The sequence below is a fragment of the Miscanthus floridulus genome, unplaced genomic scaffold, assembly GCF_019320115.1.
Source record: "Miscanthus floridulus cultivar M001 unplaced genomic scaffold, ASM1932011v1 fs_471_2_3, whole genome shotgun sequence".
Lineage (NCBI taxonomy): Eukaryota > Viridiplantae > Streptophyta > Magnoliopsida > Poales > Poaceae > Miscanthus > Miscanthus floridulus.
Window position 1 is genome coordinate 3,674 of NW_027096797.1, and position 24,455 is coordinate 28,128.

General features: G+C 47.9%; 1 protein-coding gene across 1 annotated transcript in view; it reads left to right on the top strand.

The window, feature by feature from the left end:
- The first annotated feature begins 2,436 nt into the window (after window positions 1-2,436).
- Window positions 2,437-24,455, top strand: part of LOC136531891 (uncharacterized) — a 31,581-nt gene continuing 9,562 nt past the window's right edge. Inside the window, exons 1-2 of the mRNA XM_066524553.1 lie at window positions 2,437-2,628; window positions 15,564-15,703. Of these exons, the coding sequence (XP_066380650.1) occupies window positions 2,437-2,628; window positions 15,564-15,703 (332 nt within the window). The remainder of the gene's footprint in view (window positions 2,629-15,563; window positions 15,704-24,455) is intronic.

Below are 24,455 nucleotides of genomic sequence, written 5' to 3' on the forward strand. Positions count from 1 at the left end.
CTTCGGGTACCATCAGATTATGATGAAAGAGTCTGACCAGCTCATGACCTCTTTCATCACCCCATTTGGGTTGTTTTGCTATGTCACGATGCATTTCGGTCTAAAAATGCGAGAGCTACATACTAGCAATGTATTCTCAAGTGTTTCAAAGACCTCATCGGGTGAACCATTGAGGCCTACGTAGATGACATCGTGGTCAAGTCCAAATGGATCGACCAGCTCGTAGCTAACCTAGAGCAGACCTTCATAAAACTATGAGTAAACAACATCAAACTCAACCCTAAAAAATGCATTTTTGGGGTCCCGAGGGGCATGCTGCTTGGGTTCATCGTCTCTAAGCACAGCATCGAAGCCAACCCAGAGAAGATATCAGCCATCACAAGGATGGGTCCAATCCAGAATCTAAATGGAGTGCAGCGAGTTACAGGGTGCCTCACCGCACTTGGCCATTTTATCTCATGCCTCAGTGAATGAGGCCTCCCCTTGTACCGACTTCTGAAGAAAACCAACTGATTAGCATGGACTCCTAAGGCTTAGGAGGCACTTGATAAAGTCAATGAAATCCTGACAAAAGCCCTGATCCTAGTCCCACCGACTGATGGAGAGCCGCTCCTACTCTACATTGCGACCACCACACAAGTGGCCAGTGCCACCCTAGTGGTAGAGCGGGAGGAAGAGGGACACGCCCTCAAAGTACAGCACCCCTTATACTTCATTAGCGAGGTCTTATCTGACTCCAAGACTCGCTATCCGCAAATCTAGAAGCTCTTGTTCGCTGTCCTGATCACCAAGAGGAAGCTGCATCTCTACTTTGAGTCACACCTGGTGACGGTCATGGCGTCCTTCCCTCTCGGCGAGGTCGTCCAAAACTAGGACACCATAGGGAGAATCATGAAGTGGGCACTAGAGCTAATGGGTCAGGGCATTTCGTATGCCCCTCAGACGGCCATCAAGTCCCAAGCACTAGCCGATTTCGTTGTGGAATGGACCGAGGTCTAGATGCCGCCAGCAGCCGTTGACCAAGAGTACTGGACGATGTACTTCGACGGGTCGCCGATGAAGAGAGGCGCCGATGTGGGCCTAGTATTCATTTCACCCCTCAGGATACACATGAAGTACGTGGTCCACCTCCATTTCCACACCTCCAACAATGTGGCCGAATATGAGGCGCTCATCAACAGCCTACACATTGCCATTGAGTTGGGCATCCAATGGCTTGATGTCCGAGGTGACTCATAGCTGGTCATCGGTCAAATCATGAAGGAGTCAAGCTGCCACGACACCAAGATGGCTGCTTACTGCTGAGAAGTCCGCCAGCTGGAAGACAAGTTCGATGGCCTCAAACTTAATCACATCCCAAGGTGGCTCAACAAGGTGGCCGACACGCTGGCGAAGATGGCGTCTAGCCAAGAGCTGGTGCCGACGGGTGTCTTCACCAGCGATCAGCATGAGCCTTTGGTCCGCTACGAGGAACAAGGATAGACCAAGGATGAGCTGCATGCCCTGGGCTCAAGAGCTAACCGATCGCCCGCTCCCTCTGACCCCGAAGTCATGGAGCTTAACGAATATCCAGTGGCAGAGCTCGACCCTCTAGCTGAATAGAGGACCCCGTACCTCAATTGGCTTCTTCGCGAAGTGCTCTCGACGGACAAGACAGAGGCCCGGTGGATTGCATGCCGAGCCAAGTCTTTCATCATTGTTGAGGGGGAGCTCTACAAGTGAAGCCACACCAGGATCCTGCAGCGTTGCATTCCCATCGAACAAGGGAGGCAACTACTGAAGGACATTCATGGTGGGGTCTGCGTACATCATGCCGCACCCAGAACCCTGGTCGGAAACGTGTTTCGATAGGGCTTATACTGGCCGACTGTGGTGGCCAACACTAAGCAGATTGTGCGCACCTGCGAAGGGTGTCAATACTATGCCTGGTAGACCCACCTGCCGGCCTAAGCACTCCAGACGATGCCCATCACACGACCATTCACAGTCTAGGGGCTCGATATGGTCGGACCTCTCAAAAGAGCGCCTGGGGGCTACATGCACTTGCTTATCACCATAGACAAGTTTACAAAGTGGATAGAGGCTCAGCCGATTTCTGTGATCAAGTCCGAGCAGGCCATGTCATTCTTCCTTGACATCATCCATCCCTTTGGAGTCCCGAACTCCATTATCATGAACAATGGCACACAGTTCACGGGAAGAAGTTCCTTCGATTCTGCGATGAATACCACATCCACATTGATTGGGCCACCATGGCGCATCATCCGCACGAATGGGCACATTGAGCGCGCGAACGTCATGGTCCTACAAGGTCTCAAGCCTAGGATTTTCAACCAGTTGAACAAGTTTGGCGAGTGAGGGGTCATGAAGCTTCCCACGGTGCTCTAGAGCTTGAGGACGACCCCCAGCCAGGCCACTAGCTACACACCCTTCTTCATGGTCTGTGGTTCCGAGTATATCCTCCCGACCGACCTCGACTATGGGGAACCAAGGGTCAGGGCGTACAACGAGCAGGGAACCGAGGCGTCCCTCGAGGATGCCATGGATCAGCTCGACGAGGCGTGCGACGTTACCCTCCTTCGCTCAGCCAAGTACCAGCAGGCGCTGCGCCAGTACCACAGCCATCAGGTGCGGGGTCAGGCCTTTAATATCGAGGACCTAGTACATCACCTCATCTAGAGCAATAAAAACCATCACAAGCTCTCTCTCCACCGTGGGAGGGACCGTACGCTGTCGCGGAGGTGCTCCGACCAGGCACCTACAAGCTCAAGACCATCGACGACAAGGTCTTCGTCAATGAATGGAACATCAAGCAGCTACGTCACTTTTACCCCTAGTCTATGCATATACTTAAGAATGATATTTCTAAAATACAAAACATTTTCTCTTTTCGGTTTTGCTATCGTTCCATCTATCTTTAGTGACACCCGACCCCGGCAACGGTAGAGGGTCGGGCATCACTCGGGGGCTGATAAGAGTATATCTACTTAGAGACATTCTCTACGCCCAACCCTCCCTTACATTAAGGTCTCAAAGTAAGGGCTACAGAAACAAACCCTGAGTAAAACTGGTTGGACTGCAAGGAACCTATACCCCAGCGGCTACAGCGTTTTTCCTCACCAGCGTTATCAGAGTTGTTTCGCCCGCATCCCGAGCTTTGCAGCCTTAACCACGGAAAGGGTCGGAACACATTAACCTTTTTATAAAAAAGGACAAAGAACCAAAATATTGTTCAACCATAGCAGAAATTAAAATTTGTCCATTTATTACAAGATCACTATTTGGCCTAACTAACTAACTACCCCTCCCCTCGGAGGGACGACCTCATCTTCAATCTTGGTAGATATGTCCTGCTCTAGGGGAGCCACCGACCCTTCGATCTCCTCCAGCTCAGCCTCAGTGTAGCTAGGCACGAAGCCCTGGCTCATCGTCGCTAGATCGATGTTCTAATAACAAGAACAAGCGATCGTGAATGACCGATGAACGCCAAAGCAGAGCATGTCCCTCGCCATCTCACACGCCCGATCCATGATTCGGACAGCGCGAGCCATGAGGGAGCTCATCTCCTACGCTGGGGCCAGCTCGAGGTCATCGTAGACTAGCTCAACGGCAACACGCAAGGTGTCATGCTCGTCGCTCTCCTTTGGGAGGGAGGCCTTCATTTCAACAAGCTCCATCTCCAAACGCCGGACCTCCTCCTAGCGCTGACTGACCTCTACGGCGAGGCAGGCAGACACGCCCTCGGCCATGATCTTCAGGTCCTTCTCCCCCTGAAGCTCACCCTCAAGGAGGACGATCCACTACTGGGCATCGGCACGCTCCTAATGAGCCAGGTTGCGCTCCGTGCGGAACCCCTCTATGGCTTGGAGCAAGTCATCATGCTCCTTCCATAGCCACTCGATCTCCGTGGTGCCCACGTGTGTACTCTCGATCAGGTCTAGGAGCTTCTCCCTAGCATTGCGGGCATCATCACGAGCCTTGGCGTACTTGATTCAGAGGTCGGCCAACTCCTAGCGAACGGGGGCAAGTTCGGCCACCTCTTGATGAGCGGCAATGAGCTGGGCAGCTAGGTCCTCATGTAGCCACTCCCTTGTGGCTCGCAGCTGCTCCTCCATGGCGAGGTGATCCCAAACGCCCTTCTCACAACAAAGGAACATAGACTTCTCTCGGCTACGGCCCATGAGAACCTACGAAAAGGGTACGAGTTAAAAGACAAGAAAAGGGAAGACGACGGTTAGAAACGCTGATGCACTATACCTAGCCAACCGGAGCGATAACACCTTGTTGCGAACTTAGCATGGTGGTCAGGGCATGGACCGTGGTCCCCACCTCTACGTGGACACTCCCCCACTCCCTCTTCTCCATTGCAGCGTCGAGGGCAAAGAGCGTCGCCCATGGGTCTTGATGGTTGGCCCACCAGATCTAGGGTCCTTCCTAGGTGTGAGGGTCACCATCGACCCAGACCAGAGGCCAAGACAAATCTACGATGACCCTAGGCAGCGCTAACCCCTCTCACGACCGCAACTCCTCTGAAGCAGGCCCCCAGTAGTAGAGGGGGCAGGCGACGTGGATGAGGAAGCCTGCCCCACCGTCACGCCTACCAAGGGTGCACCGAACGCGGCCTCCTCCGTCCATCTCGCCATGGGTGCCGCCGTCTGCCCGGACGACAGCCTCGGTCGCAACGTCTCCACCAACGATGTCATGTCCGCACCTGGCCGTGCCACGCTCACTGAGGATGCCTAGGGGATGGCCTCCCCTGTCTGAGCTGTCGCTGACACGACCGCCAGCATGGACGATAGCTCCAGCCATGCCATCTCCGCCTACGATGTCGCTACCACGCTCGGCCACATCGTGCCTACTACGAGCGCCCTAGATGCCTTCCACTACCTGACTTCCCGTAGAGGTGGCCGATGGCTATGCCTCCCCGGTCGACCCTATGGTCGCCACGACCACACTCTCGCCAACCTTCGGTGCGGCGCCAGCGGGTCCTGGCGCACCAGCCGAAGGGCAAGAGTCTTCTTTAGAGCCAACTTTAGGAGGGTCCCGCGCCCCCAACGCTGCGGAAGGCACGGAGGTTAGTTCGCGGTGAAAAATTCATCAAAGACAGAAGAACGAAAAAACTTTCAGCTTACCTTGACACCATTAGGCGCTGACGTTTCGGGGCTAGCCCGCCAGACCCCGGCTGCGACTCCTCGTCGCGCTGCCATTTTGAGCCCTCCCTTTGCTCGGGAGGCTTGGATGAGGTGGAGCCGCTAGCTCCCCTCAGCTCCGGGGTCACCATAGAAGGCCCGGGCCGAGCGGGGCAACTTGCTCCCGTTGTCTCTAGGGATGAATCCTCCCCCTCTTGCTCCAGAAGATGCCACGGGAAGGGTCCCGCCTATGGCGAAGATGGGTCCTTGTCCCCACTGGCTAGATCATCCCACGGGATGGGCAACTCAGAGTCGTCGCCCCCCCCCCCTCTTCTTCTTCCTTCTCATCTTCCTCCTCCGACGAGTCTTGGCGCTGCCTCCCTCGCTGTAGCTTTGCCTGCTCCTTCGACCGTCGTTTCTTCTCCTTGTCGTCCTTCTCCTTCTTCCTATGCTCATATGCAGCATGGGTCACCGCCCTCATAGCCACATGCTCCCGCAGCGGTGTGATAGAGTCCTGAAAGCCCAAATCCACCGACAGCTCGATGAAGCCCGGCTCTGTTCACATCACGGGATGTCCCAGGATTGGGAACATGGCATCAGACTCATCCGTCGCCTCCTTGATGCGCTGCGCAATCTCACTATTGTGAAGTGGCCCCTGAGCGAGCACCGTCCCGCCGAGTTCCATGATGGGCACCATCCCGAACAACGGGAGGGCGCATGGCATCAGTGGTGCCACACTCCTCGCGTGATATGCTCCAATGATGTTGGCCCCGTGAAGGCCATGGCTCCTTAGTGACATGATAGCCTCAAGGATGTTATGCATCCTTTTCTTCTCCTTATCGGGTGGCCCCCATGGCCACGTCGATGGTGCCTCTTTGATCAAGCTCTCGATGAAGTCTGGCGAGGGGGTGGCAGGGTCGTTCTTCAAGTAGAACCACTGTGCGGGCCACCCCTTGTTGGATTTGGACAGCTAGCAGGGCATGTACTCGGCCACCCGCTACCCTCAGAGGTGGATGCCCATGCATCCCATCGGCACTGAGATCTCCCCGCCTCTGTCCTTCTTCCTATGCAGGGAGATGGCGAAGAAGTACTTCCACAACTCGAAGTGCGGCTCGATCCCCAGGTACCCCTCGCACATCATGATGAAGGCCATGATGTGCTAGATCTCATTGGGGTTGAGGTGCTACAACTCGACCTAGTAGTGGTGCAGCAACCCCTGGAAGAACGGATGAGGGGGGGTCACGAGCCACGCTTGTGGAAGGGTGCGAAGGAGATGATGTAACCGTCGGGCAGCATCAGCACCTCCTCATGGTCGGGAACCAGCCACTCCATCGCATCAGTCCTCCCACAAAGAAGACCATGCTTGATGAGGCCCTCCATGCATGCATGGGTGACATCGGAGTGGTACCTTGACTCCATGGAAAGCAAAGATGGAGGAGCGAGGACTTTTTGGTGACGGCAGAGAAGCTTAAGCTAAAGATTTGGGGTGCTGGCGGTGGACTAGCAGGGGCAGCAGATCTGAACGACGACGGTGGAAAGGCAGAGAAGGCAAGATTGCAGTTTGGTGCGCCAAAACATGAAGGGGAGCCCGCTATTTATAAGGCAGGGTGAGACGAGAGGCAAACTATCCATCTAGATCGACGCGCCCGCCACACCCCGTCACTTCGCCTCTCTAGGAATCGTGCACACGCCACCCCTGGCCGCTCCTCGAAGGGTGCGCTGGACAGTGGTTCGCCCCCTCGATGGGCTGAAAACTACAGTAGGTAAGTAGGGATACGGAGCTGAAAACGCTCCCATGGCCCATTAAGGCCTAGGAGTTCGAAGGTTGGCCCATCGACAGGTTCACAACCGCTCCGGGGCACCTTTAGAGTGAGGGGTGGAATGGGATGGGCCCGCTAGCGGATAGTACCTGGGCGCACGAGCGCCGTGGGCATCCTGGCTCACGTTCGAGTCTTGACATAGCACGGTCCATGGTTTTTCCTTGAAGAAAGGCAACGACCCCTCAGGATCGGTCGAACAGACCCGAGAACTATATGGACTGGTTGTCATTAACCTGGAGTCGGTCACCAGCTGACCCATGTTGGACCCCCACGAACGGAAAGCCAGGGCCCACTCGAACTAGCCCATTAACAGCTCACTGAGCACCATGATTCGTCCATCGAGGAAAACATGACACGGCTCAGCCCCTCCGTTTTATTGAAAAAACGCTTGAGGGAGGACGACCTTTAGACGAGCTAACCTCTCGACCAGGCCCTTGCTACGCGTGGGGGCTCGAGAGTTGGACTCACAAGGAGACCGAATACGTGGTCGCATAACAATAGCAGATCGGTCGAATCCTAGGGAGATATCAGAATCAAGAGAGATCTTTTCTGATCCCTCGAATCGCGCAGCTACATGCTCCCGAGGAGTTCGAACACGACAGAAAGGAATCTCGACCATACCAAGACATCCTGTGGCCCACAAAGGGAGATCAAGATCCTCATAACCCTTCCATCCAAATAAGCCTTCGAAGGAGTATCCTACTCCTCCGCAGGCTCGGGGGCTACTGTCGGGTATCAGTATCAGGGATACCCGACAGAAGAAAGGTAATGACCGCGAACGCTAACTACCTCGAATAGTTAGGAGTGTATCTTGGTCTCGCCCGGCCCTGAGGGCACGGGCTCTGTCTCGCCCGACCTCGAAGATGCGGGATCCGGGTCACCCGACCCCAAGGGCGCGGGCTCCGTCTCGCCTGACCCCTCGGGCGAGAGCCCCGTCACGTCTGACCCCAACTCCGTCTCGCCGATCTCGAGAGCGTGGGCTCCGCCTCGCCCGACTCCGAGGGCGCAGGCTTCGCCTCGCTCGACGGAGGTCCGTACCGCCCCAACCACTACAGGTCTAAAAGTACGAGTCTAGGGTCAAACTTCTGACCCTAGAAGGGGAGCAGGCGCGTCTAGACATGACCCGCGGCCACCACGGGCCACGTCTGAGGACGCACGTCGCCAACAGCATCAGGCATGCCGGCACTGTGCTACCTACTTCCCATACGGCCTTCAGCGGAGGCGTTAGCGAGCCATACTGTCCGCTAGGACGGGTGGAGCGCCACGACCGGCTGACGATGCCCGCGTATGGCGCCAGTGACGAACAGGGCCGTGACATGGAGCCGTCCCCGTTGTCATCTACAGGGCCGGCGAGACCCGCGTAAAGAAGATGGAAGACGTCGCAATCTCAGAAGCCTTCCTCTCCTCGTCTCTCTCTCTCTCTCTCTGATGTAACATGTATCTTCCCCTTCATCTATAAGAGGGGAAGTAGGGTGCCCCATGGGGAGGGGGAGGGGATGGCATTCTCACACATCTGACATGTCTGAACGGCTGAAGGCTTAGACGCTCGACAGTAGAGAGAGCTCAACCAGACTCACTTTTTTCACCAGAGACTTAGGACCTTCTTCCTCTCTCGCCTGTTTGTAACCCCCTACTACAAACCAAGTGCCGGTAACACAAGCAACAACAGACTGGACGTAGGGACGTTCCGCCCGAACTAATATAAATCCTTGTGTTCTCCGAGCACACCATCCGGGTCAGACGCGCAAACTAGAAATTTACTAGCCGATGATCCGGAACATCGACAACCATTGCTCAAGAAAGGGGTGAGCCTTGAGGCTCTCGTCTTTTTTGCAAGTACTAAACTGTTTGTTAGATGCATTTTAAGGCTTGTTTAAAATGCCGGAATCCCTTATGAATATCCTATATGCTATCTATTTCATTTAATTTATAGCGCACGGAGGTCCTGATGAAATTAGTTTAGTTATCACACTTCGCCATTGCAGCAATCTGTCTAGGGTGTGCGTGCATACGAGTAATTTATAGGGCACGGAGGTCCTGATGAAAGTAGTTGCTTAGAGTAATCTGTCTAGGGTGTGCGTGCATAAGAGAGAGCGTGGCAGGGCATAAATAGCATTTCACAAGGGCTGCAAAAAGAAAAGAAAAAAAAGGAGAGGAAAACACTTGAATCGAAGCAATTCGTAAGTTTTGAAAGTCAAGTGGATTAGATGTCAATCTAAGTGAGTCAAGCGGGTGTTAAATATCAAGATCTCTCGTGAAAAAAAAACTAATTGATGTAGCAAAAGAATTAGACCCAAAGATACAACCCATCTTCTCACCTCCCGCCATGCCTAAAAAATGGCCAGTCCTCTGCTGCCCCGAGCCCCAGAGAAAAAGAAGACCGTGGTAGCCAAAGCCACCTTTGGAGCTGTGAATTCACAATTGCACATATTAGTCAGACTCCAAAGGAACTGTTATAGCACCAACCGTATCCTTCTGAGTTCTGACTTTAGTTTCTGTAAAAGATCAAAGAAAATGGAATAGTTTGGGCCTTAGGAATCATCAAAACGATAGTTAGAGCATATCCGAGAGCCTTTCTAAATCTTACTCTCTAAATCATTATTTGGAGAGTCATTTGCATAAAAATCGCTTTCTATATCTTTTCACTCTCCAAAAGTTTTTCCATGTCTCATACGCACTCTAGAGAGTCATTCTCGTCTTTTATTTTTTGCTAGTGAAAAATCCGAAATAGAGGATGACTATATTTGGATGATCATTTAGAGAAGTTGTTTTATGCTAATTTTTTCACCAAAATCTCTATACCTGGCATTTAGGAACGAAATAGAGAGTCTCTTAGAGTTGCTCTTACAGCCTTGCAACCATTATCTAAAACTTATCAAACAAATCGACTGTAGTTGAGACTTCTGTTGAGAGATCAACTGGCACAGCACCAGCAGATTACAAGAAAAAAGAATGTATTAACAGCTCGTGCCCTGCTTGGGCAGCATCTGAATTTGATAGTGAACTCTTGTTTGTTTGTAAAAATGGTAAAGGCTACCTAAAGTTCCTTACAGACTCAAACATGTTGAAACAGGCAAAGTGACAAAATCTAATACAGCTTTTTTGAACTGAATGAATCCAATACATTGTTATTTGGCCTTTGTTTAAAGAGAACATATGAAAAGCATTGGGACTAAGCAAGGGCTCGTGACCAGGTCGAGAGAAGTCTATTGTATCTATACCTATATATTGTTGAACATTTGGTCAATTTACGACTTATATTAATCCATAAAAACGACTTAACCAATAGTAACAGTACCACTAACCATACTGTAACACCACCACTACTGCAGATAGTATTTAACAGTGCAGCAACCAAGTACGCTAACAACGCTAACGGAATAGCATATGAACAATAGCGCACAGTGGGATTAGGTTTATACCCTAGGGTGAGACTACCGGTACCCGCGGACAGTGAGCCACCATCTTCTCCGTTGGTGGCGTTGGTGCGGGCACCAGTCCTCCTCGTGTCCACCATGTTGCAGAGGAGGTCACATCGGGAGGCTCCTGCAGGTGCGGTGTCGGAGCAGTCGCGCCGGGAGGCTCCTGCAGGTGCGGTGTCGGAGCAGTAGCACGGGAAGCTCCTGCAGGTGCAGTGTCGGAGCAGTAGCACGGGACTCTCCCGTCAGGAAGCAGAAGCCCCCGAACAGGAACCTGCAGAAGCGGAGACGGGGCAGTAGTCGCGCCGGCGCCGGGAAGCCGGTGCTCCCCAAAAACTTGATTCCCCGCCTACCCGTGCAGGTACGCTTGACGGGGGAAGTTCCGAAGGCCTGCTACCGAAGCTCCCTATGCGCGCAGGGAACTCCGGTCGGAGATGTAGACGAATAGCTCAGCGCTCAGATGTTGCGGAGAGGAGGAAGAGGAAGAGTCGGGTCTGTACCCTGCCGGACAGGGGCGCCCCCCCTTATAGCCGCGCCGTTCCCCATCTGTCTGTTAGGCCCTGTCGGGGGAATGAACCTGGACAGGATGGTTGTGGCAGAACCTCCTAAGGAATCGGGCCCACATGCACCAATCGTTGTCTTAACAGACCTCGGATAGCGTACACGAGTTCCCAACAACTCAACAGATCTGTCGGGTGTCCTCGGGAGACCCAAATCATCCACGATTCTCTTTTCAAACAGGATCCCAATCACAGACATTGCAGATTACAACAGTTTATTCAAATATATACCAGAGTAAAAGATAACGGAAGGCTTAAGATAACATAGTTACAAACCAGTTGTTTTCAAACTTACAATACCATAAGTGTCATACAACCATAGTAGCGGGATAATATTACATTAACTTTATTTATCATACAAACTAGTGCCTTATCCAAAGGCCATTCATCACTCCTCATCGTCATTGACTTCAAACACAGTCATGCAGCAGGGACCAAAACAAGCCTGCGCATGCGACTCACCTGCAACAAGGGTTAACAAACCCTGAGTACAAAGGTACTCAACAAGACTAACCCGACGTAACGGGGTGTAAGACTTTAGAGATGCAGGGGTTTGGGACAAGGTAAGGATGTAGCAAGATTCAAAAGTTCTTTGCCAAAAGCTTACTATTCTTCATTCTATTTTCAAGTTTTACCCCTAAGTTCTTTTAGTTCATTACCTCAACTAAATGTACATTTCCCATATTCCAATCCTTCTCATTCCATTCTTTTCTCATATTTTAGTAATTCACCAGTCCTACATTGCTTATGTAATGAATCGAGTCTCCATATCCGCGGAGCACTGGCAATTCGAATTGATTCAAGTCCCAGCTGGGGATTCCTTATCACACGACATATGTAGAACTTAATCTTGCATATATCAACCTCGCTACCGGATCCTCCTATACTAAGCTGTCTCCACGCCACCCGAGAGCACAGCACACCTCAAATCCGGCCACATTCTAGCCACGAGGGTACACGCTACTCCTGCCATCTCTCCACTCCCAGTGCGTGGGCATTCATCTTAGTATTGGATTAGCTGAAGTAGGCTTACCGGAGTATGTGACCAGTACTACAAAGTGTCTCGTTCAGAAGATCCACAATGAGTGGCCTTTAAGCGACATAGTCGGCAACATTACCCAATATTCAAGATAAGTCACCCGACTAGTCTCTAGTTCATTCTATCTTCTTTCTTTCTTTGTCCAGTATGCCATCTTTGATCGTATCAAAACTTTTACTTTGAAAGCCTACCATAAAGCATACTAAGCATTCTACGCCTTTGTAAATGAAAACATCTTCAAGGATGGTAAACAATTAACAAGGTAGGCAATGCATCAAGTAGGTAACATTTGACATACCAACTTAATGCAATAAGTAACATAGGTGATAAACTTTTCAAAGTAAACAAGGTAAGGGTTTAATGCATAAACCGGGGCTTGCCTTCGTTGACGATCTCAGATTCCGGATCAGTATCACGATTATCGAATCCCGTGACAACCGGGGATTCTTCCAGAACTTGCTCAACTAGAATCGTTTCACTCTCGGGTTCTAGACGAAACGATAATATGTGCTTTAATATGATGATAATGTAAACATGATGCTTTCACGGTACATGAAATGTAAAAACACCCCGAATACGATATTCCTTCACGGTACAGTTGCAAGCCAACAAAACCAACTTGCAATCCTACCGTCAAGAACCACACATGTGACTTGACCAAAAGAATCTTGAAACTCTACTAGTCACAAAACATGACCAAAACAAGATTCAACACTAATCAAACACTTAGGGGTTGCTTTTATTTATTATTGAATTAATTTGGAAATAAGCCCAAAATGAACTTGTTCCAAATGACCTAAAAATTTTATGTAAGCTTCCTCATGACAAATTAGTATATCAAAATAAATTTCATAATTTTTGGAACTATGCAGTAACCTACAAAAATCATGGAAATTGCATTTATCAATTAATGGACTGAATATTTGAACATTAAAAATATACTCAAATTTCAAGTTTTAAATTTTTGAACCATACTAGACCATGTACAGAAGCTACACACAAATTTTCAGAATTTTTGGAGCTATGGTTATTTTCCTACAAATTTCCAAAGATTCAGCACTATTCACAATTTCAGAAAATACAAAATTGCACTGTTCTTCTTCCTCTCTCGCACTGACAGCCTGGCCCCGCTTGTTAGTGACCCAAAGAGGACGCACGGCGGCGTTGTCTGCTCCGATCGGCAAAACGTGCCGGCGGTGAAGCTCTGGCGAAGCAGGCCGCATCTACATGACCTACTCTTTCCCCCGAACCGATCTCAGCTATCAGAAAGGAAAAAGGTGCACCGGAGACACCTCCACGCCGGGCATGGCAGCCTGGGCACGACGGTGTACGGCGTAGCCACTGCGACGTTGCAGTAGGGACTAAAGCGAAACGATCTTCACGTTCAGGAGCTCACCGTGATCACGTAGGTAGACTCGGTGAAGACGGAGATGTACTGGATCGACGGGACCACGGTGAGACCGATGATGGCGGAGCTCCGGCCGGCTCCGAAGAAGACGAAGTCGCGCGGTGGCGCTGATCGGCTAGAGGCGAGGCGAGCAGGTCGGGACTGAGCGGCAGGGCGAGGCGGAGCTTCTGGCCAACGCAATTGGCCCTAGGTACTACGGCGAGGACGAATTGCACGAGCGCGGGCAGGACACCGGCGGCGAGCAGTCGACGGGAAACTGCAAAATGACGACGGCGTGCTCCTATTTATAGAAAGAAGGAAGGCGTGCGGTGTCGACAGCACACGGGCGAGCTCACCATGGGGCATCGGCGTGTCACCGCGCGTGAAAGCGGCAAAATCTGATCGGCGGCGACATCCGCGTGGCGCCGGCGGCAAGCAGAGAGGTGGATTTTGATTTTTGAAATATTTACAGAACTGCCACTGAGTCCATTTTTTAAATTACTCTCAAATTTTCTAAAGAAGTTGAAAATCTCCAAAAATGAAAGTTGTTCAATTTTTCAAACTCTACAACTTTGCTTCTAGGAACATTTTCAAATTCTACCTCCTTTTGAAATTTGAATTTGGGGTGCATTTGAGCATTTGAATCATTTCAAAATTACTCCAAATTTTATATGTAAACTTGAAAAACTTTGAATACCAAAGTTGGTCTACATAAAATAATCTCCAACTTTGCTTTTTGCCTCAACCCCAAATTCCACATGGATTTTGAATTAGTCAAAAGGGGCAAAAAGGACTTTTGTGATTTGAATTTGAATTCAAATTTGATTTGTCTTCCTTTTACTTAAATTTTGATTTTTGACCAGTAACATGGCCCATTAGGGTTATTTGAGTCAAAAGACACATGACCTCACATGATCACATGAATTTTGTCCATTGTAGCCATGATCTTTATTTAGGGTTTTGAATCACACCACATGAAATAACAACATTATGAAATAAACCTTATTTAGTGAATGCATTCAAAATTTTCTACTTTATGAATGCTTTGCAATGCATATGATGACATGTCAATTTTTAGTGCTAGGTCAAAACACCAGAGGTGTTACAGTGGTTGGGCGTTTGGAGTTGGCTGCGGCGGCTAGGGTTTTGGTTGGGCCAAGCGACAAAACCAGGCCAGACCAGCGGGCGAGCGGGCGGGCGGCGCAGCACGGCTCGGCTCGACGGCGTCGGCGCGCGCGTGTGGCCTCCCGGTTCTCCCTCTCAACTTGTTTATGTGAGAGTCTTAAGACTCACTATTTAAGTTGAGAACCTTTTTAGTGAATTTCCCATGTGGTACTAATCACTTTTCCACTTAACAATAATTATGGACCTTTGAAGTTTATTTGATTAATTAGAATAAATAATGGGCCTGGCCCAAATTAATCTAACAATCCCCACTAAACTTCAGAAGTCTACAGTTAATGTCTTCAATTCTGAGCTTGTTTGATATACCAGTGTTTCGATGGAGACTGTTAAGTTGAACATCCATCTAGAAAAGGAGTTTACACTCATTTACAATTGACCAATGGACTATGCCTTGAATTGATAGTTTTGTGCAAAGTGAGGCTCACTCGATTCCTTTACTGATACTAGGCTGCCTGTAGCATCCCCTCTGGTTGGAGCATATAAGTCATACTCCTTGCCTATTTATGAGTATCTAGAGATCACCCAAATCTCATAGATTGTGACTAGCAATCGAACTCACATAGGTGTGTTCCTTTAAGATGCCCTGTAGGCCGACATCTTTGTTTCTCATTAAGCCACTCGGATCACATTGAGGTATTTGCTAACCTGCCATACAGATAGGAAGAGAAGTGCATTACTCAAGAGATTGACCTTTATTAAAAGGGTCTCTTCCCTCAGTCTACCCATAGCTTGTTTCACCATCCTAATTCACGGGATCTCCGATCACATAGGACAGGTTGCTACTACGATAGAACTTCATGTGGGTCTCAGTCCCATCTCACTCGATGCACTATCTATCACATTACGTGATAGTCCCTTAGTAAATTGATCTGCCAGATTTTTAGACGTATGGACATAGTCCAATGCTATTACTCTAGAGTTTCTTAATTTTCTGACAGATTTTAACCGCCGCTTTACATGCCTAGTGGTCTTCATGTTGTCCTTTGAACTATTTACCTTGATAATTACTGTTTGGTTATCACAGTTCATAGAAATTGCGGGCACAGGTTTTTCAACCACCGGCAAATCCATAAGGAGCTCACGGAGCCATTCAGCATCAACAGTAGCGATATCAAGTGCTGCAAGTTCTGCTTCCATTGTTGACCTGGTTAAGATGGTCTACTTGTAAGACTTCTAGGAAATAGCGCCACCTCCAAGTGTGAATGTATATCCACTTGTGGCTTTTAACTCATCAGCATCAGATATCCAATTTGCATCACAATAGCCCTTGAGTACCTTCGGGTACCCAGTATAGTGAATGCCAAAGCTCGACGTTCCCTTTAGATAGCGCAATACTCTTTCAAGAGCACGCCAGTGATCATCTCCCGGATTTGAAACAAACCGGCTTAATTTGCTCACAGCAAATGAGATGTCAGGCCTCGTTGCACTAGCCAAGTACATTAGCGAGCCGATGATTTGGGAGTATCTCAACTGATCCCTCATTATTCTTCGGTTCTTTCTTAGGATCATGCTTGGATCATAGGGAGTGGACACAGGCTTGCAGTCACTATAACCAAAGCGACTCAGTACCTTATCCACATAGTGAGTTTGTACAAGTGTTACCCCACCATTTTCTCCCCTTAGTAGTTTGATGTTTAGTATCACATCAGCCACTCCCAAATCCTTCATGTCAAAGCTCTTTGACAGAAAGTCCTTGACTTCCTCAATCACATTGAGGCTTGTCCCAAAGATTAGTATGTCATCCACATTCAAGCATAGGATTACTCCTTCTCCCCCACCATAGCGGTAGTACACACATTTGTCGGCTTTATTCGCAACAAAGCCAGCAGATGTCATAGTTTTATCAAACTTTTCATGCCATTGCTTAGGTGCTTGTTTTAGGCCATACAAAGACTTCAATAATTTACACACCTTTCCTTCTTGACCTTCTACTATGAAACCATCAGGTTGATCCATGTAGATCTCCTCATCTAACTCTCCATTTAGGAAAGCCGTCTTAACATCCATCTGATGAACGAAAAGACCATGAGACGCAGCCAGGGCAAGTAGTACTCGGATTGTGGTCAATCGGGCCACTGGTGAATAAGTATCAAAGAAGTCCTCGCCTTCTTTCTGGGTATAACCCTTAGCCACAAGCCTTGCCTTGTACTTTTCAATCGTACCATCAGGCCTAAGCTTTTTCTTGAACACCCATTTACATCCTACAGGCTTGCACCCATAAGGACGATCAACAATCTCCCAAGTTCCATTGGTCATAATTGAATCCATCTCACTTCGCACTGCTTCCTTCCAGTAGTCAGCGTCGGGAGAGGAAAATGCCTTAGCAATGGTGCTTGGAGTGTCATCTACGAGGTATATAGTGAAATCATCACCAAAAGACTTTACAGTCCTCTGTCTCTTACTCTTTCGAGTAGCTCCACTATTATCCTCCTCAGGATTCTCAACACATGTTTGTTCAAGATATTCTGTTGGCGCCACGAGGGAATCAATAGGTTTTTGACTAGATGTGCTAGGTACATTTCCTCTCATAGGAAATTCATTCTCAAAGAATGTAGCATCTCTGGACTCAATCACTGCACCGACACGCATGTTAGGTACTCCAGAGCTTACAACTAGGAATCTATAGCCGACGCTGTGTAAAGCATAACCGAGGAACACAATCTATAGTTTTTGGTCCAAGTTTGCGTTTTTTGACGATTGGCACATTCACCTTGGCCAAGCATCCCCAAGTGCGCAGGTATGAGAGAGTCATCCTTTTCTTTTCCCATTCCTCGAATGGTGTTACTTCTTTATTCTTTGTAGGAACTCTATTTAGGACATGACATGCCGTCAATATAGCCTCACCCCACCATTCGTTGGAAAGTCCCGCAGTGTCTGTCATGGCATTAACCAAATCAGTTAGAGTGCGATTCTTTTGTTCGGCAATCCCATTGGATTGGGGAGAGTATGGAGGCGTCCTCTCATGAATAATTCCATGTTCCTCACAGAATGAATCAAACTCATGTGAAAAGTATTCTCCCCCATGATCAGACCTCAACCGTTTGATTTTTCTTTCCAATTGGTTCTCTACTTTAGCTTTATAGATTTTAAAATAATGCATTGCTTCATCCTTTGTTTTTAGCAAGTACACATAGCAAAATCTAGTGCTATCATCAATAAGAGTCATGAAATATTTCTTTCCTCCTTTGGTCAATACACCATTCATCTCGCACAGATCAGAATGAATGAGATCTAGCGGTGCCAAATGTAACACCTCGGGTGTTAGCCTTGCATAACTTGACTTGCATAACATAAGCATGAGCATCAAGCATTCATAAATCATCATTTACAATTGAAACATTTGATCGAAACATATGAAACATTGCTTGTTATCTTGTGTTTCTTAGAACATATGCATATGATCATGTGCAAATGAATGCAAGGGGGTAGTGCTAGTCACTACAACACCTTAGCTACACTTAGGTTAACAAAAGGAACCTTGTTCATGAAGGCCACATTTCATGACCAAGTACTCAAGTAATATTTCATGTGATTACTTTCAATAGCTATATGAGTGACTACTACATGAAATACTTAAATGACCTTGCAAATTGTTTTAACATGCTTAGAGTATCATCATGAACAACTTTGGTATTTAGTGCTAGGGCTAGTTTGGTCATTTAGCCATGGTTTGAATGTGTATCATGATTTCAAAGTGACATGTTTGACTAAAGTTGAACTAGGTGTTAGGGACCTTGCATGGAGGAGTTCACTATAGCAAAGTTGTAGTGTTTGACATAAGGAACAACTTTTATTTTTATGTCATGGACTGATTCAGCTCCTATCATGCTTGAAATTGGATCACAAGAATCAGCAAAACAAACCTTTCAACACTTAAAAATTTTTTCTAAGTCTTGGTTCGACTGGCAGCCTGACAAGCCCATCTTGGGAATGACATTACTTGTTTTTGGTTGCGAATTTGAACATACTTCCTTAACCAAAGTTGAAGCTGGTACATAGGGCTATAAATTTTGTTTAGACGTCTTATGCTTTGGAGCGACGGATTAGCGGGAAAATCAGCGACAAAACTCGTCGTCAGGCTCGGCCATCACGTTCCTGACGAAACTGAACGACGCGTTCAGTGGCCGACCGACGGCAGAACCAGCGCGCCGCGTGTCCACGGCGACGGTCGCGCATCGCCGTTGCCCTGACCGCGCAGGCCACGCCGCGCCCGAGCGCGGCCTTAACGTCGCCAGCGCCCGCCCGAGCCATCCCGCGCTCCCATTTCGCTCCCGGCGCCTTTTCTGCCTCGCAGCAGCAGCCGCCGAGCTCTCGGAGCCCCGCCGTCGCCATAGCCGCGCGCAGTCCGCGCCTAGCCACTCCAGCACCACCACCATAGCTCCTCCGTCTCCCCAGCGAACCACTGCTCCCTCCCGTGCTCGCTGACCCAGCTTGGTAAGCCATCGCCGCGTGTTTCAGCTCGCCGGAGCTCCGCCGCAAGCCCCGTCACCGTGGCCGGAGCGCCACAGTCCACCTCTCCATGCGTTAGCTAGCACGCTAGGTCCGCCGTAGTACCCCGGTGCTCGTCCGAGCCTTAGATCGGGCCACCGAGGACATCACCGGCGTTTTGCCGTGGTCCAGCCCCGCCGCTCCACCATTGCCGCCGCCGTCGTCCTTACCGTCGACGATAGGGTCGGCCAAGTGGCTCAATAGACGCGCTAGGTCACTTAGAGCACGTCGTGATGACCTCACCGCCGGCAACCTTGCCGTCGGCAAGCTCCACCGTTCCCACGTCATCCCCGCGCCGTTGCTCTGTTCTGTCCCAATGACATGTGGGCCCAACCGGCTGGAGGGTCCCGCCTGTCAGTGTCGGTTAAATAGAAAGCTAGCTCATTTTCACAGATTTGAACCCTGATTTCATGTATCTTGTTATTTTTGTATCTTTAGTCTGATAGCTCCTAAATTTGTGAAATAAATTTGTGAGTGTTCTTGAGGAAGAGTAGTATTTAGGAAAAATATGTTCTTGACTTGTACAGTAGATATTTTTGGAGATTTAAATAGGGATTTGAAATGTGCTTTTGAATGTATTTAAATTTGTTTATTTTATATCTAGAGTTCCTGTGCTCCAAAAATTATGAAATTTTTGTGGTAAGCTAGTCTTAGCATATATGAGCTTGGATAAAAATTTGAAGACCAGTGCATGTGTAGATCTATAGTTATAAGTTTTTCTTTTATAAATAGTTAATCCTTGCATGATTTTTTATAAATTAATTATGAGTCCAAAATTCATGAAATTTATTGGAGGTGATACTAGTACCATATGGATGTTAGGAAAAATAATAAATCTGTTGCTTGACACTTTTCAATAGGATTTTCCATTTATGCTATTTCAAGCCTTGCTTCCTTATCATTTTTGTATAGGATGTTCTACTTAGTAAAATGACATGAAATTTTTATAGTAGTCCTTTGATAGCATTAGTAAGACTCTGTAAAATTTTGAGAATTTATTAAGCACATTTGATATATATTTATTATTTAACCTAGATATCTAAATAAAATAATAAAGGCAATTTAATAAATAGTTTGGGCTTCACCATTATATCATCTTAACTGTATTTGGTATGCTGAAACTGTTGGTTGGTTCTAGGTTGTCAAATTTTGAATAATTACCTGAAGTAGAAGTGTTATTACTTTATATTGCATGTGAAGTAGTTTCTGGACTGATTCTAGAGTGTAATGAGTTACATGTTGAAACAAGTGTAGACTATAAAAATGGTTAATAACAAAGTTGTAGAGAATTTGATAAGCTTTCCAGAAAGTCCAGGATCGCTATTTTTGAATTTGTAGAACTCCAGTTATGAGTGAAACAAGTAGCTGCTGGTTGTGGTGTAGTCGATGCATTGTAGAAATAGTTAAGTAGTAATCGAGAAGAGATATGCACCTACTCAAACAACGCGATGCACTTGTTAACATTATGCATTCGTAATACTCATACCATACTCATGCATCTAGGATCGGAGGAAGAGATCACATTGCTGGAATTCGAAGAAGCAGAGGAAGGAAACCTGCAGGAGAATCCGCAAGCCGCTGCTCCCGAAGGCGTGGAGCAGAACCCTGAAGAGCTTCCGGAGTGCCCTGACCATCGCCCTACTTCCTTTCTGCGAGGCAAGCCCCGGAGCATTATAAGTTTCCCAGTAATTTACAAATGTTTACTTACGTATTTATGATTGATGCATTAGGTTATAAGAGTTGAATGAAACCACTTGATGCATGTACATTCCTTGTCCAGATATTAACCCTTTAACCGGTATAGGTCCAGGATCGAATATATGCTTAGCCATGCTTAGACCGGTAGAAGTCGGGTGATGTCCTGTCACCTGCGAGATATAGGTGGATACCGGAGCACGGTTGGCTATATCTGCTATCGTGAAACAGAACCATGAGGTAAAAGTAAATTGAGACCGGACGGGAAGTCGATAGGGACGCAACAAGGCATGGAGGTCTTGGGTGTGGACTTATCCCCGTCTGTGTCGATTAAGGACCGTACCATTGTTGGCGCTTCTGACAAGATTGAACGCATGCCTCTCACTTAGCTGGCCGGATAACTCGTTCCGACCGCGAAGCCGAGTAATTCAACTCAGGCCGGGACCCGTTTTGTTGTGCGCTCCTTCCGGGGAACGATCAGACTGAGCCCAAGGGCAGGCTTGGCCTGAGCATCCTGGCATCTGGTGTTCCAGATTGTGCGGCGCAGTACGGACCTGCGAAATGTGTACCTGAGTTGTACCAAAGGTGACCTAAGACTATCGTGGCTGATAGATCTGGGTTTGTGTTAGGAATAAATTCCCAGCTGGTTGAAATCGATTCGAATCGCCGTCTCTCCCGGATAGTGAGAAACTTGGCTAGTCCCAACATCGTAGCAACTATATTATGAAACATGATGGTTCAAATGAATATGGAATTACAATACCTGCTATGGTTACTATTGTATGATTCTAAATAATATACCACATGTTTGGCATAGGATAGTTGCTAACCTAGAAATGGATAGTTATAATTAACTTGATAAAAGAATCACAATTGTACAACGGTTAATTGCCTTTTTCGCAAAATGTTGTCAAGTTACGTCCACTTATACAGCCTTGCATAATCCTTGGAGTCATTTTATTTCTGGTTCATGACGGGTAAGTCTAGCTGAGTACCTTCTCGTACTCAGGGTTTATTTTCCCATTGTTGCAGATGGCACTGTGTATCATGGTTATTGCAAGAGTTGCTTCTATCCCGCTGTGGATGAGGAGTAAGCCTTGGGCAGGCTTCCTTAGTAATTCCTATCTTTGCTTTTGTGGATCGTGATCTGGCTTGGCACTGTATCAAACTACGTTGGAAACTTATCTTCAAACTTATTTGCTTCCGCTTTAATTATCAAACTCGGTTTGTAATAACTTTCTATTCGTACTCTGATGATGAAAAGTATTTGTGAACTTTATGTAATATGTGGCATGTATGTTGAATCCTGTACGATCTTAGTTGTGGTAAATCGTTTATCGAGACCGTTGTGGTACTCGACGGACTACCGGGTTTATATGGGTTCAAGTATGACAGTGCGACTGCTTGCGGATTGCCATTATACTTGTATTCTTATAAATTGGTCGGTTCTACGACAGCTGGTATCAGAGCAGGATTCAACGTTAATTGTCACAAGTGTATTTAAAACAAAAGTTTTTGTGTTCCAAAACCCTTTTTCTAGCAACTAATAGTAATTAATAGGTATTTGAAATCTAAAGTGTGCCAATGATCACTTTCCTTATGCCCAGATTAAGGACTATTAGGTGGCTATTTAAGTACTAACATGGGGGTTTTTACTTCGTCGTCCATACGGCGTGCTATAGTATGGATGCCATTCACTTGAGTGGTAATGTATGGATCAAATGCCTCTACGCCAAGGTAAGATGAGTGTATGACCGCAAGGTGTGAGCGTGCGGTCGGGAAGAGTTAGCATTGGTACGGCTAGGTATGCATGCTTGCATGTGTACATGGTACGTATTTAATTGTGGGTTTAAATTATTGTTGGGTAGATTGATACGGAAGTATATGTATGGGGATACATATATGAAAGTATTTACAATTACATTCTGCATATTTCATTATGGGTTTAGGGCTAAAATGAAATTTTATGCAGGTACACTGACAACGAAACGTGTAGTTCGACTAGTTACGATCTATATGAGAGAACGTATGTATGCCACCGTGTCTACCGTTAGAAACAAATTTTTCCTAAGTTTGTGAGGACGTACGGCACGAGCATGCATCATGTTAACACCATTCACATAATCACATTTGTTCCTCCCCTGATAAAATTCTTACTCGGTTATGTAACTCTTATCCATTATGGCATTGTCTCACAAAAGGGTACATGTTGATGGTGCAGATGGCACGCACCAAGCAAACTGCTCGCAAGTCCACCGGAGGTAGAGCTCCTAGCCGTCAGCTTGCTCCACGTACCCGTCAACGTCACACATTCCTTGGAGAGTTTGGGATGCCTACCCTCTTGTGGAGAGTGCTCAGCTATGTAGGTTATCCCGATGGAATGGAACCCCGCTACTTTTGGGCAAATGAGCGGTTGGGAGAAGGTCTCTTAGTTACTGTGGAGGCCATTGTCCGTCCCCGAGGTGACGATTCTGAGTGGACAGGTTGGTGTTATGAGTCGACTGGCAGGACTGCTGAAGAAGCAGCTGGCAGGGCAGCCTTTGGGATCCTGAGGGATATCATGGATCATTTTCCTCAGGAGCTGGCAGCCGCTATGGTTGGAGTCTTTCCAAGAGGTAATCCCTCCACTGACTCATGGTAGCAGGCAAGAGGAAGATCTTTGGAGATTGGTGCAGTAGAAAGGCAGAACAGCGATAACCCTGCCATGAGCGCCATGTTCGCAGTGATGAGAGTGTTAGATGGAGTTGAAGGTAGCCTCAGACGTGTGTCTGGTGCTCTTGGTCATGCCCGAGAAGACCGATGTCAGCTTCAGAGGGAGCACGACGCCGAGATAGAGAGGCTCACTGAAGAAATGACTCGGTTAACTCACCAGTGAAATGCAGCTTGGTCCAGGGAAGATGTCCTGAGGGCTCGACAGTTTGAGCTAGGACAGCAGTTGGCCAATGCGGAAGGAATACAATGATAATCTGCATGAAGAGGTTCACCTACTGCACAATCAGCTCCACCCTTATATACCACCTGGAGCCGCAGAAATGGGTCTAGAGGGGTACGAGGAAGAAGAAGAAGTGGCACCTGAAGAAGAAGTAGAGCCTGGGGAAGGAGATGATTCTGCGTCTGACCTCGATAGTGATCATGATGAGGATTAGATCGCTTAGCGTGTAGTGGGAAGACTAATGTATCACCTTTATTTATGTAATGGACCTGTAGTTGGAATTTGGCATTAGTAACCAGACTATCATGTAATGTTAAATTGCACGTTTGGGTAAACGTTAATGCAATTCCAGTTCCTTGTCGGTCATCACGCTTTAAATTGCATGCGTTATGAGCACGATAAGTGGTCAAATTGGCGATGTCATGTTGCGAGAATGAATTATTATGCCTCTGTTTTTATTGTGCTTTTGACAATTTTTCTCCAGTAATTTCAGTTTGGCATGAGTACCTAATTCATCTGCAATCTCTTGGCATCGACCCATAATCGCTTATTGTTGCAACTTCGCAGATGACGCGCACCCGTGCAGGAGCTAGCAGCAGCCAGGATGGCAACCATGATGACTTGCCACCCCCACCGCCACCATCTGCTCAGGAATTCTTTACCCAGTTCCTAGGTAGCCAAGGACAATGGAAGAAGCTTTGCGCCTTCATCGCACAAAACACTGCTCGTGGCCACCCACAGCAACCAGGGGCCGAGCCAAATCAGCACAGTTACATTCAAGGAGTTTCTGGACACGAAGCC